This window comes from Pyxicephalus adspersus, chromosome Z (assembly GCF_032062135.1).
Source record: "Pyxicephalus adspersus chromosome Z, UCB_Pads_2.0, whole genome shotgun sequence".
Lineage (NCBI taxonomy): Eukaryota > Metazoa > Chordata > Amphibia > Anura > Pyxicephalidae > Pyxicephalus > Pyxicephalus adspersus.
The window spans coordinates 10,145,757-10,167,314 of NC_092871.1; the positions used below are offsets into that span (position 1 = coordinate 10,145,757).

At 39.2% G+C, this 21,558-nt stretch overlaps 2 protein-coding genes across 2 annotated transcripts; both read left to right on the top strand.

Annotated features, from left to right (window-relative positions):
* Nucleotides 1–310: 310 nt before the first annotated feature.
* Nucleotides 311–8,259, top strand: LOC140343690 (histone H3-like centromeric protein A). The gene is made up of 5 exons (XM_072430523.1): nucleotides 311–440; nucleotides 3,279–3,393; nucleotides 4,635–4,777; nucleotides 5,856–5,933; nucleotides 7,670–8,259. The coding sequence occupies exons 2-5, from the start codon at nucleotides 3,315–3,317 to the stop codon at nucleotides 7,802–7,804; spliced, it is 435 nt and encodes a 144-aa protein (XP_072286624.1). The 5' UTR covers nucleotides 311–440; nucleotides 3,279–3,314; the 3' UTR covers nucleotides 7,805–8,259.
* Nucleotides 8,260–13,419: 5,160 nt separating this feature from the next.
* On the top strand, nucleotides 13,420–21,558 carry CYP21A2 (cytochrome P450 family 21 subfamily A member 2). Its single transcript, XM_072430733.1, has 10 exons — nucleotides 13,420–13,645; nucleotides 14,350–14,439; nucleotides 15,171–15,319; nucleotides 15,469–15,648; nucleotides 16,841–16,936; nucleotides 17,501–17,611; nucleotides 19,464–19,550; nucleotides 19,641–19,852; nucleotides 20,574–20,677; nucleotides 21,054–21,558. The coding sequence occupies exons 1-10, from the start codon at nucleotides 13,552–13,554 to the stop codon at nucleotides 21,323–21,325; spliced, it is 1,395 nt and encodes a 464-aa protein (XP_072286834.1). The 5' UTR covers nucleotides 13,420–13,551; the 3' UTR covers nucleotides 21,326–21,558.

Genomic DNA, 21,558 nt, shown 5'->3' on the forward strand with positions numbered 1-21,558 from the left:
CTGCTATATAAATTTATACAATAGCTGTCTACTTTTATTTGATTGGAAGCTATTTGAAATTTCCCTATTTATACAGACATGAAAGCATGGGGCTAAATGACGACTGCATGCAATATTTTTTTTTTTCTCCACTTTCTGCATCCCTTATCAGATTACTTAGTTAAAAAATGTTCAAGGGCTTGATAGGGATTAAAGCAGCATGTTCTAAAAAAGAAAGCTTTAAAAGTGATTGGCATATAGCCTTTGATTTGACAGCCAGGAAACATGATAGATTTATGACACCAGATAAGACTTTACTGGTCCCAGCACACTGAATAAAGTGCTTTTCTTCACAGATATCCAGTCTTCCTGACCATTGGCACCCTTCTCTGGAGAGCTGCCTGAAGAATACCTTCTGCACCAGATGAGACGTCTTACTGTGGTCCATAAAAACCTAGAAGGTAAGTGTGTGGAGAGCGGAGTCTTGACAAATTCTGATTTGCTGCCCTGGGTGCAATAACTTTGCAGCAGTTGAAGCAGTACAAGAATCTTTTTCTCCAAAAGCAACTTTCTTTAATTCAGACATTCTACACCCAGCAATAGTTGCTTGTTCGCATTTGTACAGCTTCTGCTATACTCCTGGCACCCCAAGGACCCAGCACCATGCTTGTATCTCCACTTCTGCTCCTGCTTGTTCACCAAACACACAGCGCCTGATTAATTAAATCTGCCGTAGGCTGGAGAGGATTCACTTTCATCTTTTGTGAATCTGAAAGAGAAAAGAATGATGGAGATATATCTGTGGTGCTGTAGCAGCAAAAATTGAAATCTAGGGGAAAACTTTTAGTGAGGACATTTTGGAGGAATTTCCTCCTATTTCCTATCGTGCCTAACCATGCACAAGAAAGCCCACATCCCTACCAACCCCCTGCCACCTTTAAAAATACTTTGCGATAACTGGAAATTTTTGCCTCAAGTTATAATAATAACTTCAAATTGCGGCGCATAATAATGAAAAAAAAAACACTGATATTAATTTAATGACACATTGCAGCACATCAAGTATATGTGTCACAACCTTGAGTTTGACATTTAATATCTGACATGTGGTGTTGAGGCTGTTGTGCTGTGAATGCAGCCTGAAGATACATTTGAATGTGTGCAGAAAAGGGCAACTAAACTAATAAAAGGAATGGAGGAGCTCAGTTATGAGGAGAGATTAGCTGAACTGAATCTATTCTCCCTTGAGACGTATAAGGGGGGATATGATCACCCTGTATAAATATATAAATGGTCCATATAGAGAACTCTCTTCTCAATTATTCAATTTGAGATCATTACAAAGAACAAGAGGGCACTCTTTGTATCTGGAGGAAAATATGTTTAAGCTCCAGAGAAGGAAGGGATTCTTCACTCTGTGTGAAAATGTGGAATCGGCTCCCTCAGGAAGTAGTTTCAGCAATTACTATAGATTGCTTTAAGAGAAAGCTGGATGATTTCTAGAAGCACAGAATATAACTGGGGATTAAGGATTTAAAGTAAAGGTAACAGACTGTTGATCCAGGGAACATCCGATTGCCTCATGGAATCAGGAAGGAATTTTTTTCTTGTAGTAAACTAAACCAGGGTTTTTTTTGCCTTCCTCTGGATCCAGTGGAGGCTTCCAGTATGTTTTTCCCCAGTGGTTGAACTTGATGCTTTTCTTTTCAACCTGATTATGGAATACACTTCCTCTGTTTTTGTTTTGCAAGAAAGCAAAAAGCAAAAAAAAAAATTCTGCTAGCAGGCAGCTCTATATTAAAAATTTGATTCTGCCTAATCTGATAATTATAGCTTCTCTTCCGCCTGCTGGTATTGATTATATCCATTTTCAGATTTGTAGGGGGCGCAGCTTGGAGGGGTTTTCCCTTCATAGTAACTAGGGAAGGATAATATGGGAAACATTTAATAGAGAGTAACTGCATAGTCAGAGTCCTTTCATCAAGCAGTTATTAAAATTTGATTGATGGTTCTCTGGTTATAAGTCATTGGCTGCTCTAACCAGTTCAATGTGTGCTGTTAAAGCTAAATTGTGGGAAGGACAAGGATTTACCCTTGCAGTGAGTCCCCCCTCATCATTAGCTGCTCGTTCTGCCTAAAGGATGATGATAAATAAGGATTTTTACTTTATTATATACTTATATTATATACCGCAATCTCACAGGCTTCATCTCTATCCTCCTAACCTAAACAGACAGCAGCGGAAAAAAACAACTGTTCTCACAGTTCATCTTTAGTTTATAGAGCTTGGTGTTAATTTGTGGCAACTGTGCTTTCTATCTTCCTGCCTCATTTTCTATACAACTACTGTATTGGTCCCATCTACCTTAGATTGTAAGCTCTTTGGGGCAGAGTCCTCTCCTCTTGTGTCACTGTCTATATCTGTCCATCATTTTCAATCCTTATTTATTGTACAGCACATCCTAATATGTTGGTGCTATATAAATACAGTTTAATATTTAATAATCCTGTCCCTGGTACTGGACTGAGAATTGCCCCCGCTGTTTACTCTTTTATATAAAGTTTCCTACATTTTCCATCCGAAGTGTAACAAAAAGCTGCCAATTCCACAGTGAACATAATATCTGGCCTACAGGAAATTAAGAGAAGGAAAGAAGAAAAATAATTCCAGCGCTATTTAAATATCTTCAAAAATATCGAGGGTGGGAGTAACATTTTTATCTGCTTTAATTTCTCATATTAGCCAGACTTTTATCATGGACTATGCCATTGTTAGCACTTAAATGGCAATGAATGGTCCACAGTCCTTTGTCACACACGTGGGATCATTCACTAATTATCAGCAACTAGATGAGTGATTTCTATTTATTGATATTGTCTTGATTTTTCTTTTATTTAAAATGCATTTGAATCCATTTACTGCAGAATGAATTATTTCCTTATCAAAACTGAAATGTGCTGGACATTTGACAATGAAAAATTGCTGGACATTTTTCAGTGTGTGTGCCCATCCTTTATTACTTCTTGCATATTAAAGTTTAAAACACATGGCTAGTGATACACTTATAAAATGCAGGAAAATGGTTAGACTGGGCTTCCTTTACCAGAAATCAAAAGATCTTTACTTGGTGGTTTCAGTCATATATGCAGATCCTTAAAGCAAACCAAAATCCATAGTGCCCTGCAAGTTTTTTTTGTAAAACAATGAATGTGTCTGTGTGTGTATATATATATATATATTCATATTCTCAGCTAGGTAAAAAATTGACCCGTTTATTGCTTCACTTTTTGTTCTGCAGGATCTTGCCATTTTAGATGAACGGTGTAGAGTCAGAATGAGACCATCTGAAACCCCATCATCTCGCCGAAAGTCACGGCCTCCCAAGAGGGTGACTCCACCTCCACCATCTCCACGTAAGAATAAGATCTACAATATTCAGGAGCTTACACAGGGTTAGAAAAGGTTACCAACATAGGAGCGGAGAGACGCAGGAACCCTGAAGGGTAAGTATACTTGGCAGAGGATTTTGCCATAAGAGTATTTGCCACTTTGCTCATTTGAGACATTGGGCCTGATTTATTAAAGCTCTCCAAGGCTGGAGAGGATACACTTTCATCATGATTTCTGTATCACTTTATTAATCTCTCAGGTAGGATTTTGGGCTGAATTTTCATTGGCAACTGTTAAATGTTTTTCACTCATGAATAATCTTTAATACTATTGAATTATGGACTTCAGATTGTTTGGAAATGGTCCAATAAGCTTTCCCAGATTGATTGCTAGTTGCTTCTCTTAAGATCATTGCTGATGTCGATCCTCCTTAACACACACCTGAATGCTGCAGACTTGCAAACTGACAACATTTCTACTTTTAAAAAAGTGGTCACACTTCTCTATGATCATTAGTGCATTTGATTTACAGAACCTGGCTGCTACTTACCTTTTAATTACTGTGGAAGTGGTAAGGGTGTACTTAATTTTTCACACACTGCTTATGCATTTTTACTTAGCCTTTGTTAAATAATGCCATAGGGTAGTATGATATCTGTTGTTAATCTGACATTGTGCTTACCTTATTTTAAGTATGATGTTTTCTCCCGGTATGTCCAACCTTAGAATTGTAAGAGGGTGTACTGTTTTTTTTTTCTCATGACTGCTTACCATCTTTCTCATGACTTTGTGTGTTTGTATGTATGTACACCGTGTTAGTACTGAATTGGACCCCCTTTTGCCGTAAACCTTCATATCATAGATTCAAGAAGATGTTGTAAACTGTTCTGGGGGATTTTGGTCCATATTGACCAATATGTGCAAGAAATATCCCCCAAACCATTACACCACCAGCCTGAACTGCTGAGACAAGGCAAGATAGATCAGTGTCTTTAGTGTTTGGCATCAACACCATGAACTAAAGCCTGACACTAACAGCCGTGCCACATTCAAAGTCATTTAAATTCCCATTCTGATTCTCAATTAGAACTTCAGCAGGTCCTCCTGATAATATTCTCATCCTTTGAGTTTCTGCCATATGATTGGCTAATTAACTGTGTGTTTCCAAGAAATTGGAAAAGGTACAGGTAGGTTAGTATAAATAGTTAGGATTTGCATACACTTTGTTTTTCAAGGATCTTAGTAATTCAGTTTTAAAATGCAGGACCGGGACCGAGCAGAGAAAGTGCCCCCCGCAGACGGCAACGGGTACATCGTTATCGGCCAGGAACACGAGCGCTCATGGAGATAAGAAAATATCAAAAGTCAACAGATCTGTTAATAAGAAAAGCTCCCTTCGCCAGACTGGTGAGTGTATTGTTTTTGGTTTAAAGGGGGTGTACAGGGAGATACATTTAGGTGTGTAATATAAAACATTTTTAGTATTCACACTCATCACTTAGTTCACCAGGCTCCACCTTTTTATCTTGGTTGCTCCGGATGTTCTCCCTGACGTAATTCCAAATATTGGTACTTTTCTCCTGAGATTGTGTCCCATCGCATTTCTTCAGCCTTACCTTGTCTTTTACCACTGTTATAGGAGATCACGAGGATTGCACCCCCCGAAATGAACTTGTTTTTGCATAGCATTTTTTTCTTACATTACCTGCTGAGGTATAGATTGCAGTATTCTCCCCAGAAACTTTTTTTTTTTTTTATAGATTGCAGTATTCTCCCCAGAAACTTTTTTGTAGGCTGAGTGGTAAGAAGCTGAAAGCGGGTGATGGTCCCTGCATTGTGACCCAGCTTTTCAGTAACCATCCAAAAGTTGGTTTGTATGGTAACTGAAAAAGTGCCGGGTGGTGCACCCAGCTAAAAGGGCTGGGGAAGACACTGAATTGAGTGCTTTTAGCCAACTGGAGATGCTGATCTAACATCTGAGAAGCTGTCAACCAGCAGCAGTCTTGGACTTTTAGATGTCTACAGAGACCTGTCTTTTTAGGTAAAAAAAAATTAAAATGCATGTATATTAATATGGGCAGAGTGTTGTTAAAATAAATGATTTAGCAAAACAACATTGTCTTTTTTAATATATAGAACACAGAATTCATTTTAAAGAATTGTGTTGTAGCTAATGGCTCAGAATAACAGACAGGTACCTAGAATCTTCATCAGATCAGTAATGGTGCATTTGAAGATTGTGAGGGTTAATGTGCATTGAACAGCATGTGAAATGAAATTTCCGAAAGACCAGGGAGAGCTCCTGGTTGTAAAGAGCTGGGGAGAGAGGAGCAAGCTGTATGAGCAGCAGAGGATTCCTCTTGGGACAATGTTTGGAGATCAGCCAGGAAATACATAAATTGTGCACAGTAAATACCTCCCCTTTTTATTTTAACCTAGGTCATGTATATGTTATCATTTTCTTTACTATTTGTTTTATGTGCAGGTAAGAGAAGTCTGCATGGAGTATACTCGTGGCATGCCATTCATGTGGCAAAGTATGGCAATCATGGCATTACAAGAGGTCAGTCTTTGTGAATTCTTCCAAGTATTGGATATAGTGCAGTGTTTAACCCAGAAATATTTTTTAGGTGGGTGGCAGCCCATGTATTGTGACCTCACTCTTCGGTAACCAGCCAAACAGCCTGGTAGTTACTGAAAAGTACTTGGTGGTGTGCCCAGCTAAAAGGAGCTGGGGAGAACACTGGAGTGGGTAAGTTAGAGCCTCTATGAGGTTGGTGGGATGCACTCCTGAAAGGTAGGACCAGTTTACATATACACACTGTAGGAATATGCTCATTGCAGCAGTCACATAGTAGCGTGCATGGTGTGTGAAGCAGTGCCATTCATTTTTAATTACACCTCAAAGCACATTCAGAGTACATGCTGCTGCACTGCAGGGGTACACACTGAGTTGCCCATGGAAGAGGAATTATCCAGTAATGAGTTTTACAGTATCCAGTAAGAGATTTAAAGAGCGTGTTCTTGTTCTGTGCACTGGAATAAAAAATAATCTCCCCAAAGAAAACCATTTTTCGATGAGCTATATAAAGCTCAATCTCTTTTTCTGCCCATACCCTGCAGAACTAAGAGAAAGTCCAAGAATGAGGATTTTAGGCAAGTCACTAAACGGATGGGGAAAGACCAGCCAGGTTCAATAGCAGGATCTTCTAAAAGCAGACAGTGCTACTTGGTGGCATAGCCTGCAAGGAAGTTTTGTGGGCATCAGTCACACCGCACATTTGCAATGTTCTGTGGTGTTTTGTCTCCATTGCAGGAAGTTCCTTCTCTCAGCACAGATTTTTCTTGGATAACTCTGTTTCCCTTTCACTCTGCAACAAAAGTAAACTCTGGCAGGTGCTAAACTATAAACTGCTTTGGCTACTATACTACTATCAATTTATTTTAGATTTAAAGCTCCTCTGGACAGAGTCCTCTCCTCCTTCTATGTGACTGTCCCTGTCTGTCTGTTACCTGCAACCCCTATTTAATGTACAGTGCTGCATATTATGTTGGTGCTATATAAATAATGTTTTATAATAATCATAATAGGTTCCCCACAATCATTCTGTTCTGCCAGTAGATTCAGTCAGTCATTGTTTAACCTCCCTAGCGGTCTAATTCCGTTTAAATTTCCATGCAAAAAGCAGTACATTTTTTTTCATAGAAATTTATTATTCATTGTAGGCTATAATTCTTACATAACTCACCGATATTTAATATAAAACTTTAAATACCAAAACACAAAAATCTGTTAAAAAAATGTTAAACATGTAATATAACTGTACAGTAGCTTGTATAATATATATATATATATATATATATATACACACCGACCTCACCAGTAAACCCCAGAAATCAACGCTGCATTCGCCGGCTGGAGATCAGAAGAGCAGGAAGTTCCCCAGGACCCTGGGGGCATCAGCAGGATGCCGGGGCACAGAAACAGAACAAGGTAAGTGGGTTTTTTTTTTTTTTTTTAAGTTAAAAGCCACCCAGAGTGTGACTTGGGAATACTGATTTTTGCCTCAAAAATCTTCCCTGAGTCACACTTAGGATTACCGCTGGTGGTGGTGGGGGGGGTTAATGGTACCCAGCATCATTCATCCTGGAGGAATGAAGACATCTTGTGGGTACCAGTTGTCCTAGACCTGTTGCCTGTGCATCACCACAGCTCTAAATTGTAGTATAATGCTGTGAGCAGTGCTAAAATGAGCTCCCTGTGACCAAATGACTGTTTTGTTCTATTTTTATGAGCAGGCAGCTGAAGCCTTCCTGGTGCGACTCTTTGAAGACTCTTACCTATGTTGTCTGCACGCCAAAAGGGTCACCCTGTTTGTCCAGGACATGCAGCTCGCCCGACGAATCCGAGGAACACATGAAGGACTAGGATAACCTCACCTCCTTTTATTCAATGTTCTTATCTTTCATTTTAAATTTGGGTTTTAAGAATAAAGTAGATTTTCTACTTTCTTTAACAGATCATAAACCAAGCCTTCCTCACACAGTATAAGGGCTACCAGCCTTAGCTTGTCTTTTATGCCATGAACTTTACCAAGCCAGGTGAGGCAATACAAAACAAAATTCATTTGTTCCATCAGCTGGAGATATATAGGTTACAGGCCAGTAGTTATTTTTCTGTATATATGATTTCCTGTATATTTTTAAATTAAGTTTTCAATGGCTGGTCTGCTTTGTGTGGTCTTGACTTACAGAACTTGTGAACTGTGGGTTACTCTCAACAATGTGGATCATTCTTCAGTCAGGGGGTCAGTTTTAAATGTTAATATTTTTTCAGAGAATCTGCTTTTGTAAAGTTTTCTAAAATAAAAATGTCTGTTTTTACATTATATTTTTGATCTTTGATCCTTGGCTCATATATAATGGTGTTTAAAAAGACTTTTACGTAGCTCTTTCAGGGAAAAGTCACAGCCTCATCAAGTCTTCACAAACGCTGATTTATACTATGGATCCCGGCCCTGCATGCTCAACTTTTAAATGTCACAAAAAGGAGGAAGAGGGATTTCCAAACACTGGTGGCTAATGCTCATCTGCCTCAGGCTCTTCAGCACCCCCTAGTGCCCAGGATTCAGTTCTTCCACGAAGGGTGTATATAAAATCATGTTCAACCCCGATTGGGCCGGGTCCCTTGTATTTGTAATAATAAGTAATCTGACCTTTTCTCTAATTAGATTACTACACCGACCGGAGGGGGGTTTAACCAAGTTCTACTAAATTTACTTTCATATTGGTTCCTTCAGTCTATCGTACAACAGAGAAACATATTGCAAGGAGCTTTAATACTTAATTCATATAAAAACACAAGTTTAAATGTAAATTTTTGCAGCATTTTCCTATTTTCTGTGAATTTGTTCTATTCACAATGTCACTTCGGTATATACTTTAATACAATCCAATCTGAATATAAACCCAGGTTCCTGCTTTTACCTTAAAACAGGAAAATTTCATTGGGCTCTTTTTATAACACAGTGAATACCCTTGTTGGTATAAATTATTGCCATTAAAACACATTGACCTGAACAATACCCACAATGGGAGGTTTAAGGGAATGTTGGATTCTGTTTTATAAATAGAGCCCACTGACTCGATTATAAACCTAGGGAACAAAATGCTGAAGTAAATCTCTAACATTCAAAGAAATATTCAATAGAAACTACAATAAAAGTGATGTAAAAATACATCCATGTTGTTATTTTTAAAACCTTTAAATAAGGGGGATAAATTAAAATCACAAACAAGTTCTGAGACTTTTTATGTTTACTTTAGAGTCTGTTTTATTTATTTATTTTTTTAGTTGAGATCTTTGTAGTTAATGATCTATAAATATGGCAAGAAAATAGACCAAAGGAAAACAAAATATATTCGATTATATGGGGGGAGAAAAAGGTGCAGCTCATTTTTGCCCTGATGCTTCTATATTATTTCATTCTTAAATAGGCAAGTTTCTTGGGAATTGGAACAAAAGTTTTTGATGTTTTGTTAAAGCAGAACTAAACTTACACAATAAAAACAATTACAAATTGAGACCCTTTATTGCAGAAGGGCCAGTCAATGTCACTTTTCTAATAATAAAATAATTTTATCTGCCTGATCGCAAATTTTTGCAATCAACCCCCCTCCATTGTGGGTGCTGACATCTTCACTCAGCCCTTCGGTGGATTCTGGATCTTTGACCAACTTAACTGGCAATGCTGGAAAGATGAAAATCACAATGCATGCACACTGGAATTTATTATTTCCTAGCAGCCAGCTGTGCCAGTAATATACACTGAACTGAGCATGCTTAGTTCAGGGTACAATAAAGAAATGATTTGAACAGGCAGGTGAATTTGTTTTAAGGAAGAGACAAGCGATCATGAACCTCCTGCTCACATTTATCTGTTATTTAAAGCAGAACCTAACCCACGATACACTTTTGTCATTGGTTTAAGACAAAGAGCTGGGGAGTTCTGAAGTGGCCAGATATGATTCCAGATCTAAATCCCATAGAACACCTGTGGAGAGATCTAAAAACAGCAGTTGGGAAAAGGAACCCTTCAAAACAGACCTGGAGAGGCTGGCAAAGGAAGACTGATCCAAAAGTCTAGTAGAGATGTAAAAGACTCATTGTTACAGAAAGCGATTAACATCAGTTATTTCTTACAAAGGGTGTGCTACTAAGTATTAAGTTGAGGGTGCCAATAATTTAGTCTGAGAGATTTTTGACATTTTGTGTGGAATGCCTTAGATTTTTATTTTATTTCTCTGCTTTTTTGTGTTCTTTCACTGTCAACAAAAGAAATAAACATAATACCAAAGCATTCGTAATTGAAGCAATTTCTTGTAGAAGTGGAGCATTTTCTGACAAATCCAAGGGTGCCATTCTATAATATATGTAGGGAAAATAAATGTAAGCCGCTTCACTCTATTCTGTGCCACGGCTATCGCTTGCCCCATCTCTCCTTGACTTTTTTTTTTTACAATGAAACTGTTACTGACACCAAGGTCCCCTGTCACATCTATCAGATGAGGAGATAATGCAGGAGAAGGTCAGGGCTCCCTCTGCTCAGAGATGATTTATTTGTTTTTGGATCATCCATACGCTGGCTTTGTTTTTGCAGACCAATTTGTAACTCATGAAGAATACATAAGGCTTGCCTAAAACAATTTACGTGAGCCCACCTGAAACTAAAACCTCTGGGGGACCCTGTTGCAGAGGTTTGTGTGTATATATGTGCATATATTTTTTGTGATAATGTTATGTAAAGCTAGAACCCACAAAGTGCAATGAGAACTCTCTTAGATGGACAGAGACAGTCAGAAGATATAGGATTGTCCAGATGGAATACCCAAGAGTTGCAAGAAGCCCGGGGCTCATCACACTCCAACTATGAATAAATATCACTCTTGGGTGGACGGACCCTTTACATTTACAGTGATTTGTGCATAATGTATGGAGATAAAGAAGGAAGATCAGGAAGTGATCAGAGGATAAACACCCACTGTGTGCTAATCAATGGCTGAATAATCAAAGATTGTTCTTTTATACCAGGGGTGCCCACACTTTTTTGGCTTGTGAGCTACTTTTAAAATGACCAAGTCAAAATGATCTACCAACAATAAAAACGTGCACGCTGGAGTTTATTTTGAAAGGCAGGGCTCCGCGATCTACTTGCATTGCCTTTGCGATCTACCGGTAGATTGATATCCACCTGTTGGGCACCCCTGTTTTATACAATAGCTGCATGGATACACAGGAAACCATATGTATCAAAGTAGATCTGAACCCGAACTGAATGACACTTAATGTGATAAAGCTCTGTGTGGCGTAACAATTGCCATGTTTTTCTTTTAGAAAACACTGTTTTTAACTTTCTTTAAGCCTTTGTTGTAGCTCCATGCTAGTTCAGTGCTTCATAGGCACTCTGTCCCCAACTAGGTGCACATTATTACTCTGAATGGCACCCCAATGGTGACCACAGCGAAAACATTCACTGCAGCTTCAAAATGAACAAACCCTTCACGGCGGAGTCACCAAATTTTTTGAAAAGATAAAAAAAATTCAAATGCAATTAGACAAACAGATAAATACATAGATGACCTACATATATGTATAAAAAAAACATTTTACCTGCCCAAAATAATTTCTCAGTCCTGAAATATATGCAGCCCAACTTTGTATGATGAGGCATTTTTTTAGGGCATTTTTTTTAGGAACGGATACAAGTGATAGGTGATATACATATGTATATATATATATTTGAGCCTAAAAAAAGAAAATTTGCCTATGTGAATTCAGAAAACTTTAGGGATACTAAATGGGTAATGTTTGTTTGCTTTTCCCCTAAACACTTATTGGTTAGTTATAAGTAAGGTGGTGGTATATATTTTTAGTTGTGTTTTTTCTACACATAAGTCACTTTGAACGTATAAAAGTTTGTAGGATGCGTACAGGCATAATGTACATTATTAAGGATTAAACTTCAGTTAGATCATAAGCACATGTTAATGGGTAGTCACTTGCATGGAAGTGAGGTAGTAATAGAGAATTTCTTTAATGTCCAATGAGCACTTTATTATGGGGTTTATAATTAATATATAAATGTTGGCTGTGTAACTTGATTTAATCGGGAGTTAGGGTTGTATGTATTATTGTTTGAGGTGACCTTTTCTGACATTTTCAAGAAACACTTAGTAAACGGATGCAATTTTGGCTTTCTTTACACACAAGCATAGGCTCATCAATAGAGAACAACGAACTGCTCAACCTTTTCAGCATCATTACTGAAAAACTTTATGGTTGATGATGTCATCTGCTTTCTCCGGTATCCCTCTCTTCTTGCCTCCCTTCCCATCTATGTGAAGAGAGACATCTCATATGTGAGTAAGATATATATCTTACTCACATATGAGATGTCTCTCTTCACATAGATGTATACATGCTGTAATTTTTGTGTAAATATTCGTGGTTTTTGGAAAAAAAAATTCTGATTCTTTCTGATTGCACAGAAATTTATTTGGATGTATATACTTCATAAACTGCCGTTAAAGTCCTTCTTCTGTCCTTTTTCCAAATATCTGTTGATCTTGGGATGTGGCAAGTGTACTTTAACTGAGTTGGCTGTGGAATGTTCTGTATGTTTATTGCATCGGTTTCTGAGTACTTCTGCACTAGAGGTAATTTTGGAGCAAACCCTTTGCATCATATATATATATATATATATATATATATATATATATATATATATATATATGATGTATTGAGATCTGCCTGGAGTTCCTGGAGGTTTTGGTGGTTTAGGTTTGTAAGGGAAAATGATGTCAGGGATGTCAATGTTATAAGAGACATAATTTTCCCTTATAAACCTAAAATGCCCAAATCTTCTGGCTGAACTAAAACTCAACCCAGGACACAAGTTGATGATTTCTGATGAACTCAGGATAAAAAAGTTGTCTATTCCTAGATCAGCCCACAGCTGCCCATAATGTTATAGCCTTCTCTTTCTAAACAGTAATGTCTTCCTACAGCCCCCCCTGTGTCTTCTCCTTTATTGAGGCATTATGCAGAATTCTTGGTGGAAAGGTATGGGCCAGGTGACTGGTAGGTTAAGAAACGTTGGGTAAATCATGTAACAGCTGACATTTATTTGGCATATGTTTTGTTTTTTCCTAACCCCCATCTTCAATTTATTGTATTTATAACTGCGTCTCCATTTTTCTCTATAACTTCCTAAAAACAACCCAGCACCCTGATGTAGCCATTGGGTTGGCTTTTGGGAAGAGTTATGCAAATATTAGAATGTCTTGATGGGTGGATGACAGTCTGGAGGGCAGATTTAGTTTTTTACAAGGTGTCATATTTATTATATTTTCTCTTTCTGTTTGTTCTGTGACCTTTCAGTCATCACATCTCCTCCCCTCTCCAGCTCTCGGCCCTCCCAAGGTTCTACTCATCCCCCCTATACATATACTCCATCAGTCCCTGGATTCTGTGTGTCACTATGGTCCTGTACCTCCTGCTCCCTCCTCTCCTCCTCCTGGTCTGTCTGTACTTAAGATGTTCACCATGGAGAGTCCCCAGAACAGGGCCAACTTGCAGAAAGTACCCCCCACGTCCCTTGTCTCTACCATTGCTGGGTAATATGTTTGATCTAGGGCACTCAGATCTACCCCGCCATCTCCTGCACCTTTCCCAGAAATACGGTCCCATCTTCCGACTGAGCTTCTGGGGAAAAGGTAGGCATGCAATGCAGTGTATGTTTGTATAAAGTTTGAAAATTGTTCATGTAGTATTCTGGTATTGGTGTAACATTTGTAGGAATGTAGGAAATTATTTACTGGCTTTTCAACACAGCATTTTACTGCGTGCTGCTAAAGCGTAAACCATACATAGAATGAGAAGGTTGCAATGGTTTTCTTTGCATGTGTCTGAAGCTTTGTGTCACACTGTAAATGATAAGCTTTGCTGATGCATAGAATTACATAATGATTAGGTATTTTCACCGAAGGTTCTCCCAAAGCTTTACCCAAAATTTACACATCTACAATACCAAATCCAACACAAAATATACACTTTTTCCAATAAGATTTTATTAGAAAATGTGCCAATTAAATTTTACCTATAATTTATGTATACATTTCCTATGTCAGTCAATGGTAAGCTGCAATATTTTTATTTTTGTGTTTCAATACACTATAAATTGTGTGGAGTAAATGCAGCTAATGCAGTAATTCTGTACTTAAAATAGTTTGGGCTTTAAAGAAAGCTGACGGGAAAGAAGTAGTCTTATTTGTTGTATTTTGAAACTTTTGTAGTTAGGCAGTCTGTGTGATCTATTAAACTAAATCTGAGGATGGAAATCCTTTCACTAGCTCCAGATAAGAGCATTGACATGGCCTAGCATTCACCCTTTGCTGTTTTTGTTCTGTTCTTTGAATAGACATCGTTGTGTTGAACAGCGTCGGGTTAATCCGTGAAGCTCTCATCAAGAACTGGGCTGATTTTGCTGGGAGACCCAAGAGCTACACTGGTAGGTACATCCAATTTGAAGGTCTGCTTCTGGCACCCAAACACCATTCTTGTATTAAAAAATTTGTCTGGTAAAATATAAATATAAGGTCATGATGTTCCTGGGAGCAGGGAATAAATCCTGACTGACCTCTGTACATCATTAGCTCAATGATTCTTCATTCATATAAACCTCTTGGTGAGTTTTTGATCCCTTGGAGCTCTTTATCCTCTCACTGGCTAGACGATTTTCTGTAGAGTGTAAAAGCAGACAATTTGTTTGGCCCATGTATGGTACCCAAGATAACTGAATCTTAAAATTCCTCTAAAAAGCCGTTTTCAAAGTTTTTAATATGAGGGAACTCTTGGAAACACTTTCAGGTCTTCGGGGAACCCCTTCTGTAATTACTATATCCACAGATACACAGTACATTAGTGTGGAGGTAGGAATCCTTCTACATTGCTGACCAGTGGGAAGAATGTCATGAGATGCACCATTACTCATGGAACCCCTAGTAAGCACTGGAGGAAACCTAGGGTTTCACAGAACCCTGGTTGAGAAACTCTGCTTTAGAAAGTGTAATTATAGGACCAGAAACAGTCTAAGCAAGCATTACACCTTTATAAATGCATCCTTTTTGTCTTGTGCCCTGTGTATGTGAAACTGCTGTCAAAACGACCATTTTTTTATTGACCATTTGTTGTGAGCAAGGAAGAGGTAGATCTAAATTGTTTTTCTATTTTTATCAACAGACCTTAATATGACCATTTCACTCCTTGGCATTAACAATTCCTTAGCCAACAAATGTATGGTTTGTGAGATACTAGGAAAGTGTTGTGGTATACGCTTGGAATATCGGTGTAGAGACGTTGGGCCATTCATTGAAACCATCCAACGTGCAGCACAAATGTAGATGGGTGTACATCATGTCGAGTGTTTATCATTTAATGATTACCAAAGATTGTAATCGGTCTACAAGTAGACTAAAAGCCCCTTCTCATATAATCCAGATATTGGAGTTGACTGCATGTGACTCCAGATATTTTATAGGTTTTGTGTCTCCCCTGTGATTCAGGTGACCTGATATCTTTTGGTGGAAAGGATGTGTCACTGGGGGACTACACCGCCGTCTGGAAGGTACAGAGACGTCTCACACATTTGGCCCTACAGAAAAGAGTGCGCCGTGGCCTGGACAACCTGCTGGAGGAGGAGGCCAGGAAGCTGTGTCAGGTGATGGTTTGACAGGGAATGGTAAATGTTGCGCCTATTCTTTAAGTATATCTGCAAAATTCTCAAAAAAAAAACCCAATGGGAGCTGCTGTCTCCCAACATCCAAATATCATGTCAGTTCCAGTACGTCAAAATGTGTTGATGCCCTGAAAGTTCTGCAGCCAGGAGTCAGATAAGTGACTATTTTATTTTGTATAGTCCGGGGAAAGGTTGGGGCTTGTGTAACAATATTATTGCCGTTTGTACTCTATTTAGAAAGATTTGCAAGAACTTCTCTTAAGACAGAAAATTTATTAAAAATCTCCCTGGAATCTTCTCAGCAGGACTTTTTTTTGTATGGGCATCAGAGGGATAAGAGTGGAGAAAATTCTCATAGAAATAAATAAGAGGATCAGAAAGGTCCAAGGAAGGACTGGGCATGGGGGCATTTACCCCGGGGCCTCTTTTATTAGGCTATGTTGGGCTGGTGGCCCTGAGAGGAGACACTTTACCGGTCGTTCATTGATCACAGCAAGAGCCGCTGCCAGGGTCACATGCCGGGCATAATATTGTTATCTGCTGTCTGTTAAGACCTGAGATCACAGCATCTAACAGATGGAAGTCTTCAAACCTCTGCTCTAAAATGCCATGAGGTTAAATGAAAAAAACTGTAGGTAAGTCGTTGCTGCAAAATGTGTGATTTTTAAATAAACCATGTCTTTTAGGAACACCTACCCTTCACTATGCCAACCAATCCATAAACCTCCATGGCATATTTTACATAATATACTTCTTTATTGGAATTTACTCCCTACCCAGGCCCCGCCCTACTGCTTCGGTCAGGCGCTACTGCTTCAATTATCTCTTTGTGGATTTTCTCCTGATTTGCCCCCATAAAGGGCAATATGGTTTATGTTGGTCCCACAATCCAAAGTTTTCCACTCTTCCATTGGCCACAGCAAGGATGAGCAGGAGGATGAACTCCTAACTAGACAAAGTCATGAAATGATGGTTATCCCTGTTGGAGTCCCCAAGGTCTATAGAAAGCCAAGGGTCAATAGGCCCATAAGTAAAGTATTATTTTTGTGTGGATTGACTTTTAGGGTATGCTGTTATGAAGAAGCAATGCAACAGTCCAATAGGATTATAGAATATTGTCTGTGAGTGGGTATGGTTTGGATATCAACTGACCATGGTTGTTCTTTCTCTCCAGGATTTCCGCAAGCGACTTGGGGATCCGATAGATGTAGCTGAGGAGTTCTCTATGCGCACATGTAGGGTGATTGCAGTTATGACATTTGGAACCGAGGTAAGAATTACAACTGTTAAATCTACTGATAGTGAATTGCTTTTATTGTCAGAGAGGGGGAGACAAAATTTAGGGAATCATGGGAAAGAGAACAGAGGATAAGGCATTGAGAAAGTTCAGGCACTCTGTGATCGTTTCCACTACTGAAAAGACATCAGAGCAGACCTCAGCTTTAAATAATCTGTATATAGGTGGCTATGATTTCTTTTATCAGGATCTCTGCAGGATTTCTACAGAGATCCAAAACCTCACACCTATATGTGTTTCTGAGTGTTTCAGGCTTCTAGACCCCCTTGTATGCATGTTCACTGAAATAATGTGTTGTCATTTGTCTAGAAAGTCTTTGACTTGTTACCATTTCTGATACAGACAACATGTATTAATGATTTTCTTTTCCAGACTGAAGAACTAAACAAAGTAAATGTTTAAAGACTTAATAACTAAACATATGCATTAAAGACTAATTAAACATTGACATTGTGCTAAATATAGACTTCTGATGAGTTGTGATAAAAGGTAAATGTATATAGCAGGCATGCAAATTCTATCTCATTTATCTTTCAGTGTGAGCTCTCAGATCCGGCATTTCAGGAGATCCATCAATGTATATCTAATGTTGTGAAATTATTTGAGGCTCCAGCTGTCAATGTGTTGGACTTTATCCCAATTCTCAGGGTGAGAGATAAACATAAATTTATACAATAGACCTAAACAAGAGGCATTTTATGAGTCTGCCTCCACCCCCCGTATGTATGGGAAAGCTATGAATCTCTCCCTCTTCCTTCAGGGATACAATAACAATAGAAGGTTATGACTCTGTCCTTCCTCCTGCAAGGTGACAAACAGAAGAGGGTTGAGTCTGTTTTTTAAAGGTGTATTGGGGTGGGCATGCCGTGCCCTCACTTTTTTTGGAAATAGGCACGCATTCCCACTTTTATTTTGCAAGTAATTCTCTTGTGGTCTGTGGCTCTGGCTGGTCTGCCCCCCGCCTGCGGGGTAAGGAGAGAGCCCCCACTGAAGGGAAAAACATTGCTGCCCGCCATGTCTCCCGTATGGAATTGCAGGATCAGGGTGGTGGGCAGGTTGTCTCCATGAACACCCCAATGGGGGGGTTCTGGTATCATGACATCACATAGACAGGGCTATAGTGGGGCGGGCATGTTTACCGCACCCCCTCTTCTTTTTTTTACGACTAAACCCCCTCTGTTCTTTTTCCTGAACGTAACCTAGCTGTGAATTGGTCCCACTTCCTGTAGGGTGGCACAGGCAAAAGAGAACTAAGTCTGTCCATTGCCTGCGGGGTGACTCAGATGGAAAGAAGCTTATGAGACAGAACAGTCTGGAGCGGCCACGTGCAAGGAGGTGGGCGGAAGGCAGCCATGACCAGGGGGCTAAAGGAAGCATAGGGAGTTTGAATAAAAGGAAGTTTTTGATGGGTATTGTGAGAAGGTAGGGGATTGATTGGAAATTTGAAAATGGGGAGGATAAGGTGTAGGTTAAAAGAGAAAGAGAAAGAGAAAGTAGGAGGAAGTGAAAAAGTGAGGGAGCAAGCTTCCCTTTCACCCGCCGTATGGTATAGCTAAGGGGTTGAAGGTTGGGGTGTGGCAGAAGGGAGGACCATCAAAGGTGTGGAATCTCCAAAAGGTTAGGGTAATTGGGACCACCAAATCAAGGAGGGGCTGTAAGTAGAATACTTGTTTTTGAGTCGATGGGCTCTGTGGCTGACAACAGAAGTGATGGTTTTGGGCTGCTCCTTCCAGTGCTATAGTGTGGTGAGCAGCCTCTCCGAGGGTTTGCAACCATGAAGTTTTGAGTGAGGAACAGTTTTAGATTTGAAGGCTTCAGGGTATGGAAAAGTATAATTGTTATTGTTACATAGGGTTATTTATTATTTATTGTTGATGTAATGCTCGTTACTAATATGTTTTGGTTATGGTAAATGCCATAAAGCGGTCACTATGGCCATTTTCCCACAAAAAAGGAGTGTGTTAGTGTCGTAGTGTGGTGGTAAAATGGAAGCGGGTGGAGTGAAATAAGGGGAACAATAGGGCGTGGTAAGTATGGGGGAGAGCATCCTAGCTACCTGGGTCATGCCCCTTCACCTGCAAGGTGACAGACAGAAGGGAGCTTTGAGATTGTCCCTTACCCTACAAGTAACCCAGACAAAATGAGCTATAAATCTGTCCCTCCTCCTGCAGGGCGACATGGGCAGAGGGGATTTTTGAGTATGTGTTTCTTTCTGTAGGGTGGCAAAGAATGGAGCTAATAATCTGTTCCTCCACCTGCAGGATTGCAGACAGACAGAAGGGAGCTATGAATATGTCCCTCCTGCTGCAGGATGTCAGAGTGGGGAGCTTTGAGCCCATCCCTATTTTTGCAAGGTGACAGACAGAAGAGAGCTATGAATCTGTTTCACCTGCAGGGAAATAGTTGTGCTTCTTTATTCTTCTATAGGGTGACATTTAAAGAAGATTTCCGAGCCGTATGTGAAAATCCTCCATTCATATCTTTTTTTTTTTTTTTTTAGAAACTCCCAAATGGAGCCTTAAACCGTCTCCTAAAGGCTACAGAGAAAAGAGATCACTTTGTGAACGTTCAGATGGAGAAGCATAAGGTGTGTGAGCTTAACAATGAGCTTTGTTTAAAGTTTTTATCCTTAAGGAGGAAACTCAAACAATGTTGTAAACTGTTGTGTCCCCACCAGCGTGATCCCCCTACGGAAGAATGTCAGGAAGTCATATTGGATGAAATGCTGCGCTTTTTAAAGGAAAAGAGCAAGGATGGAGGCAGGGACTCCTCCGAACTGACACAAGAACACTTACACATGGCTGCAGTAGATCTATTCATTGGAGGGACAGAAACTACGGCTTCCATATTAACCTGGACTGTTGCCTTCCTTCTCCATTACCCTGAGGTGTGACCCCCTTCCCCATTAAAATATAATCCATGTTTGATAGGAAGAGGTGGCAGTTTAGTCCCTTTTTCTGTGCAATTACACCTAAGGCCCCCATTTTCCCATAATCTTCAAAAAATGAAAAAAGTCCTAAATCCCTAGGGGGTTACAGATTCTTTAAAGCTGAACTCCAGAAAACAGCTGCAAAAACCTATTGAAATTTAAATAAAGAAGATCCACCAAGTTGGCTAGATTTCAGCCCAACTGGGCAATCAAATATTGTTGATTGCTTTCTTTTACAGAAAGAAAAAACATTTTCCCAATGCTACTTAACACAACAAAGCCACCTTTACTTTGGTGATTACAACCAACTTTGTAAAATCTTCACTTTTTTATGTAATCTTTCTATTCTATGGAATATTCTTTGTCTACCTATTCTCCTTTTACTTTGTTGGGTAGCCCTACTGACCAATAGGGAAGGCTCTGAAAAAGCAGGAAAAAATCTATTATGGGAAATGTTGGGATTTGCCTATAACCAACTAATGATAATTGGTTACTTTGTTCCACATATGCATGTTTTTTGGTTATGCCTATAACAGATTTTTTATATAAAAGGGCCATATTTTGATTTCTGTTAACATAATAGGTGGTCAATGTACCTGTAACTGGACCTAGGAACAGACTATAGCTAAAATACAAATTTTTAATGGATTGACCTTTTTAATATGTTCTCCTCCTGTACAGTGTTGCAGGTTACATTATTCCCAAAGGCACAACCGTCATTCCAAATATCTTTGCTGCTCATCATGATAAAAGCATCTGGCAGAATCCTGAACAGTTTTGTCCTGGTATGTATGTTAATCAGCATCCATTGTTTAAATATTTACTATAGAAATTAGATACAAGAAGATTTATTGAACTTTTATCATTGCAGTGAGATGGGTACCAGCAAACCAATGGCACAAACCAGAATCACGGTTTTCATTGATTTGTAAAAAATAATGAAGGCTATGTAGTGTGGCATTGGGTAGAATAGGTACATACCACAATACCTCGGCTCTTTTCCCTTCTTGTTGGAGGCTTTAGGTACAATGATACACCTCATGCTATGATAAGTGTTCCTGATGACTTTATTTTTTTTAGAATTCACAGTTCTGCTGACCCGGTGTCACGTCCCTTCCTTCGTATTTTATTATTCTGATATAATATTACTTTTTTTTTCAGAGCGATTTCTATCTAATTCAGAAGTGACCTCCACCACACGCTCTCTCCTTGCGTTCAGCATGGGCGCTCGGCTCTGTATTGGGGAATCGTTGGCTCGTATGGAGATATTTTATTTCCTAGCTCACCTTTTAAAGGATTTCTCCTTTTCCCCAGCATCCCCAAACCTTTTGCCAAACCTCCAAGGCATCTTTGGGATCAATCTGAGGTGCCATCCTTTCCTAGTATTGGCCCTGCCTCGAGAGACCCTCATCATACCTCCAGATACCTGTTGACTTGATATGGATAAAGACTGACTTTTTCAAGAGTACCTGTCTCCCCACAACCAGAAGATGTTTTTAAAGGCTAAGCCCCTTACATTTGCTCGTTGCCTTCACTACTTACTTGCGTGCAAAACCTCATCTTCATGTGTAGTTTTCATGTGCCAGACAAATGATGTTTGCTATTTCACAATATTGTGACTTTTCCAGTCTGATATTTGTGTATAAAGTATGTTTGAAAAAATATT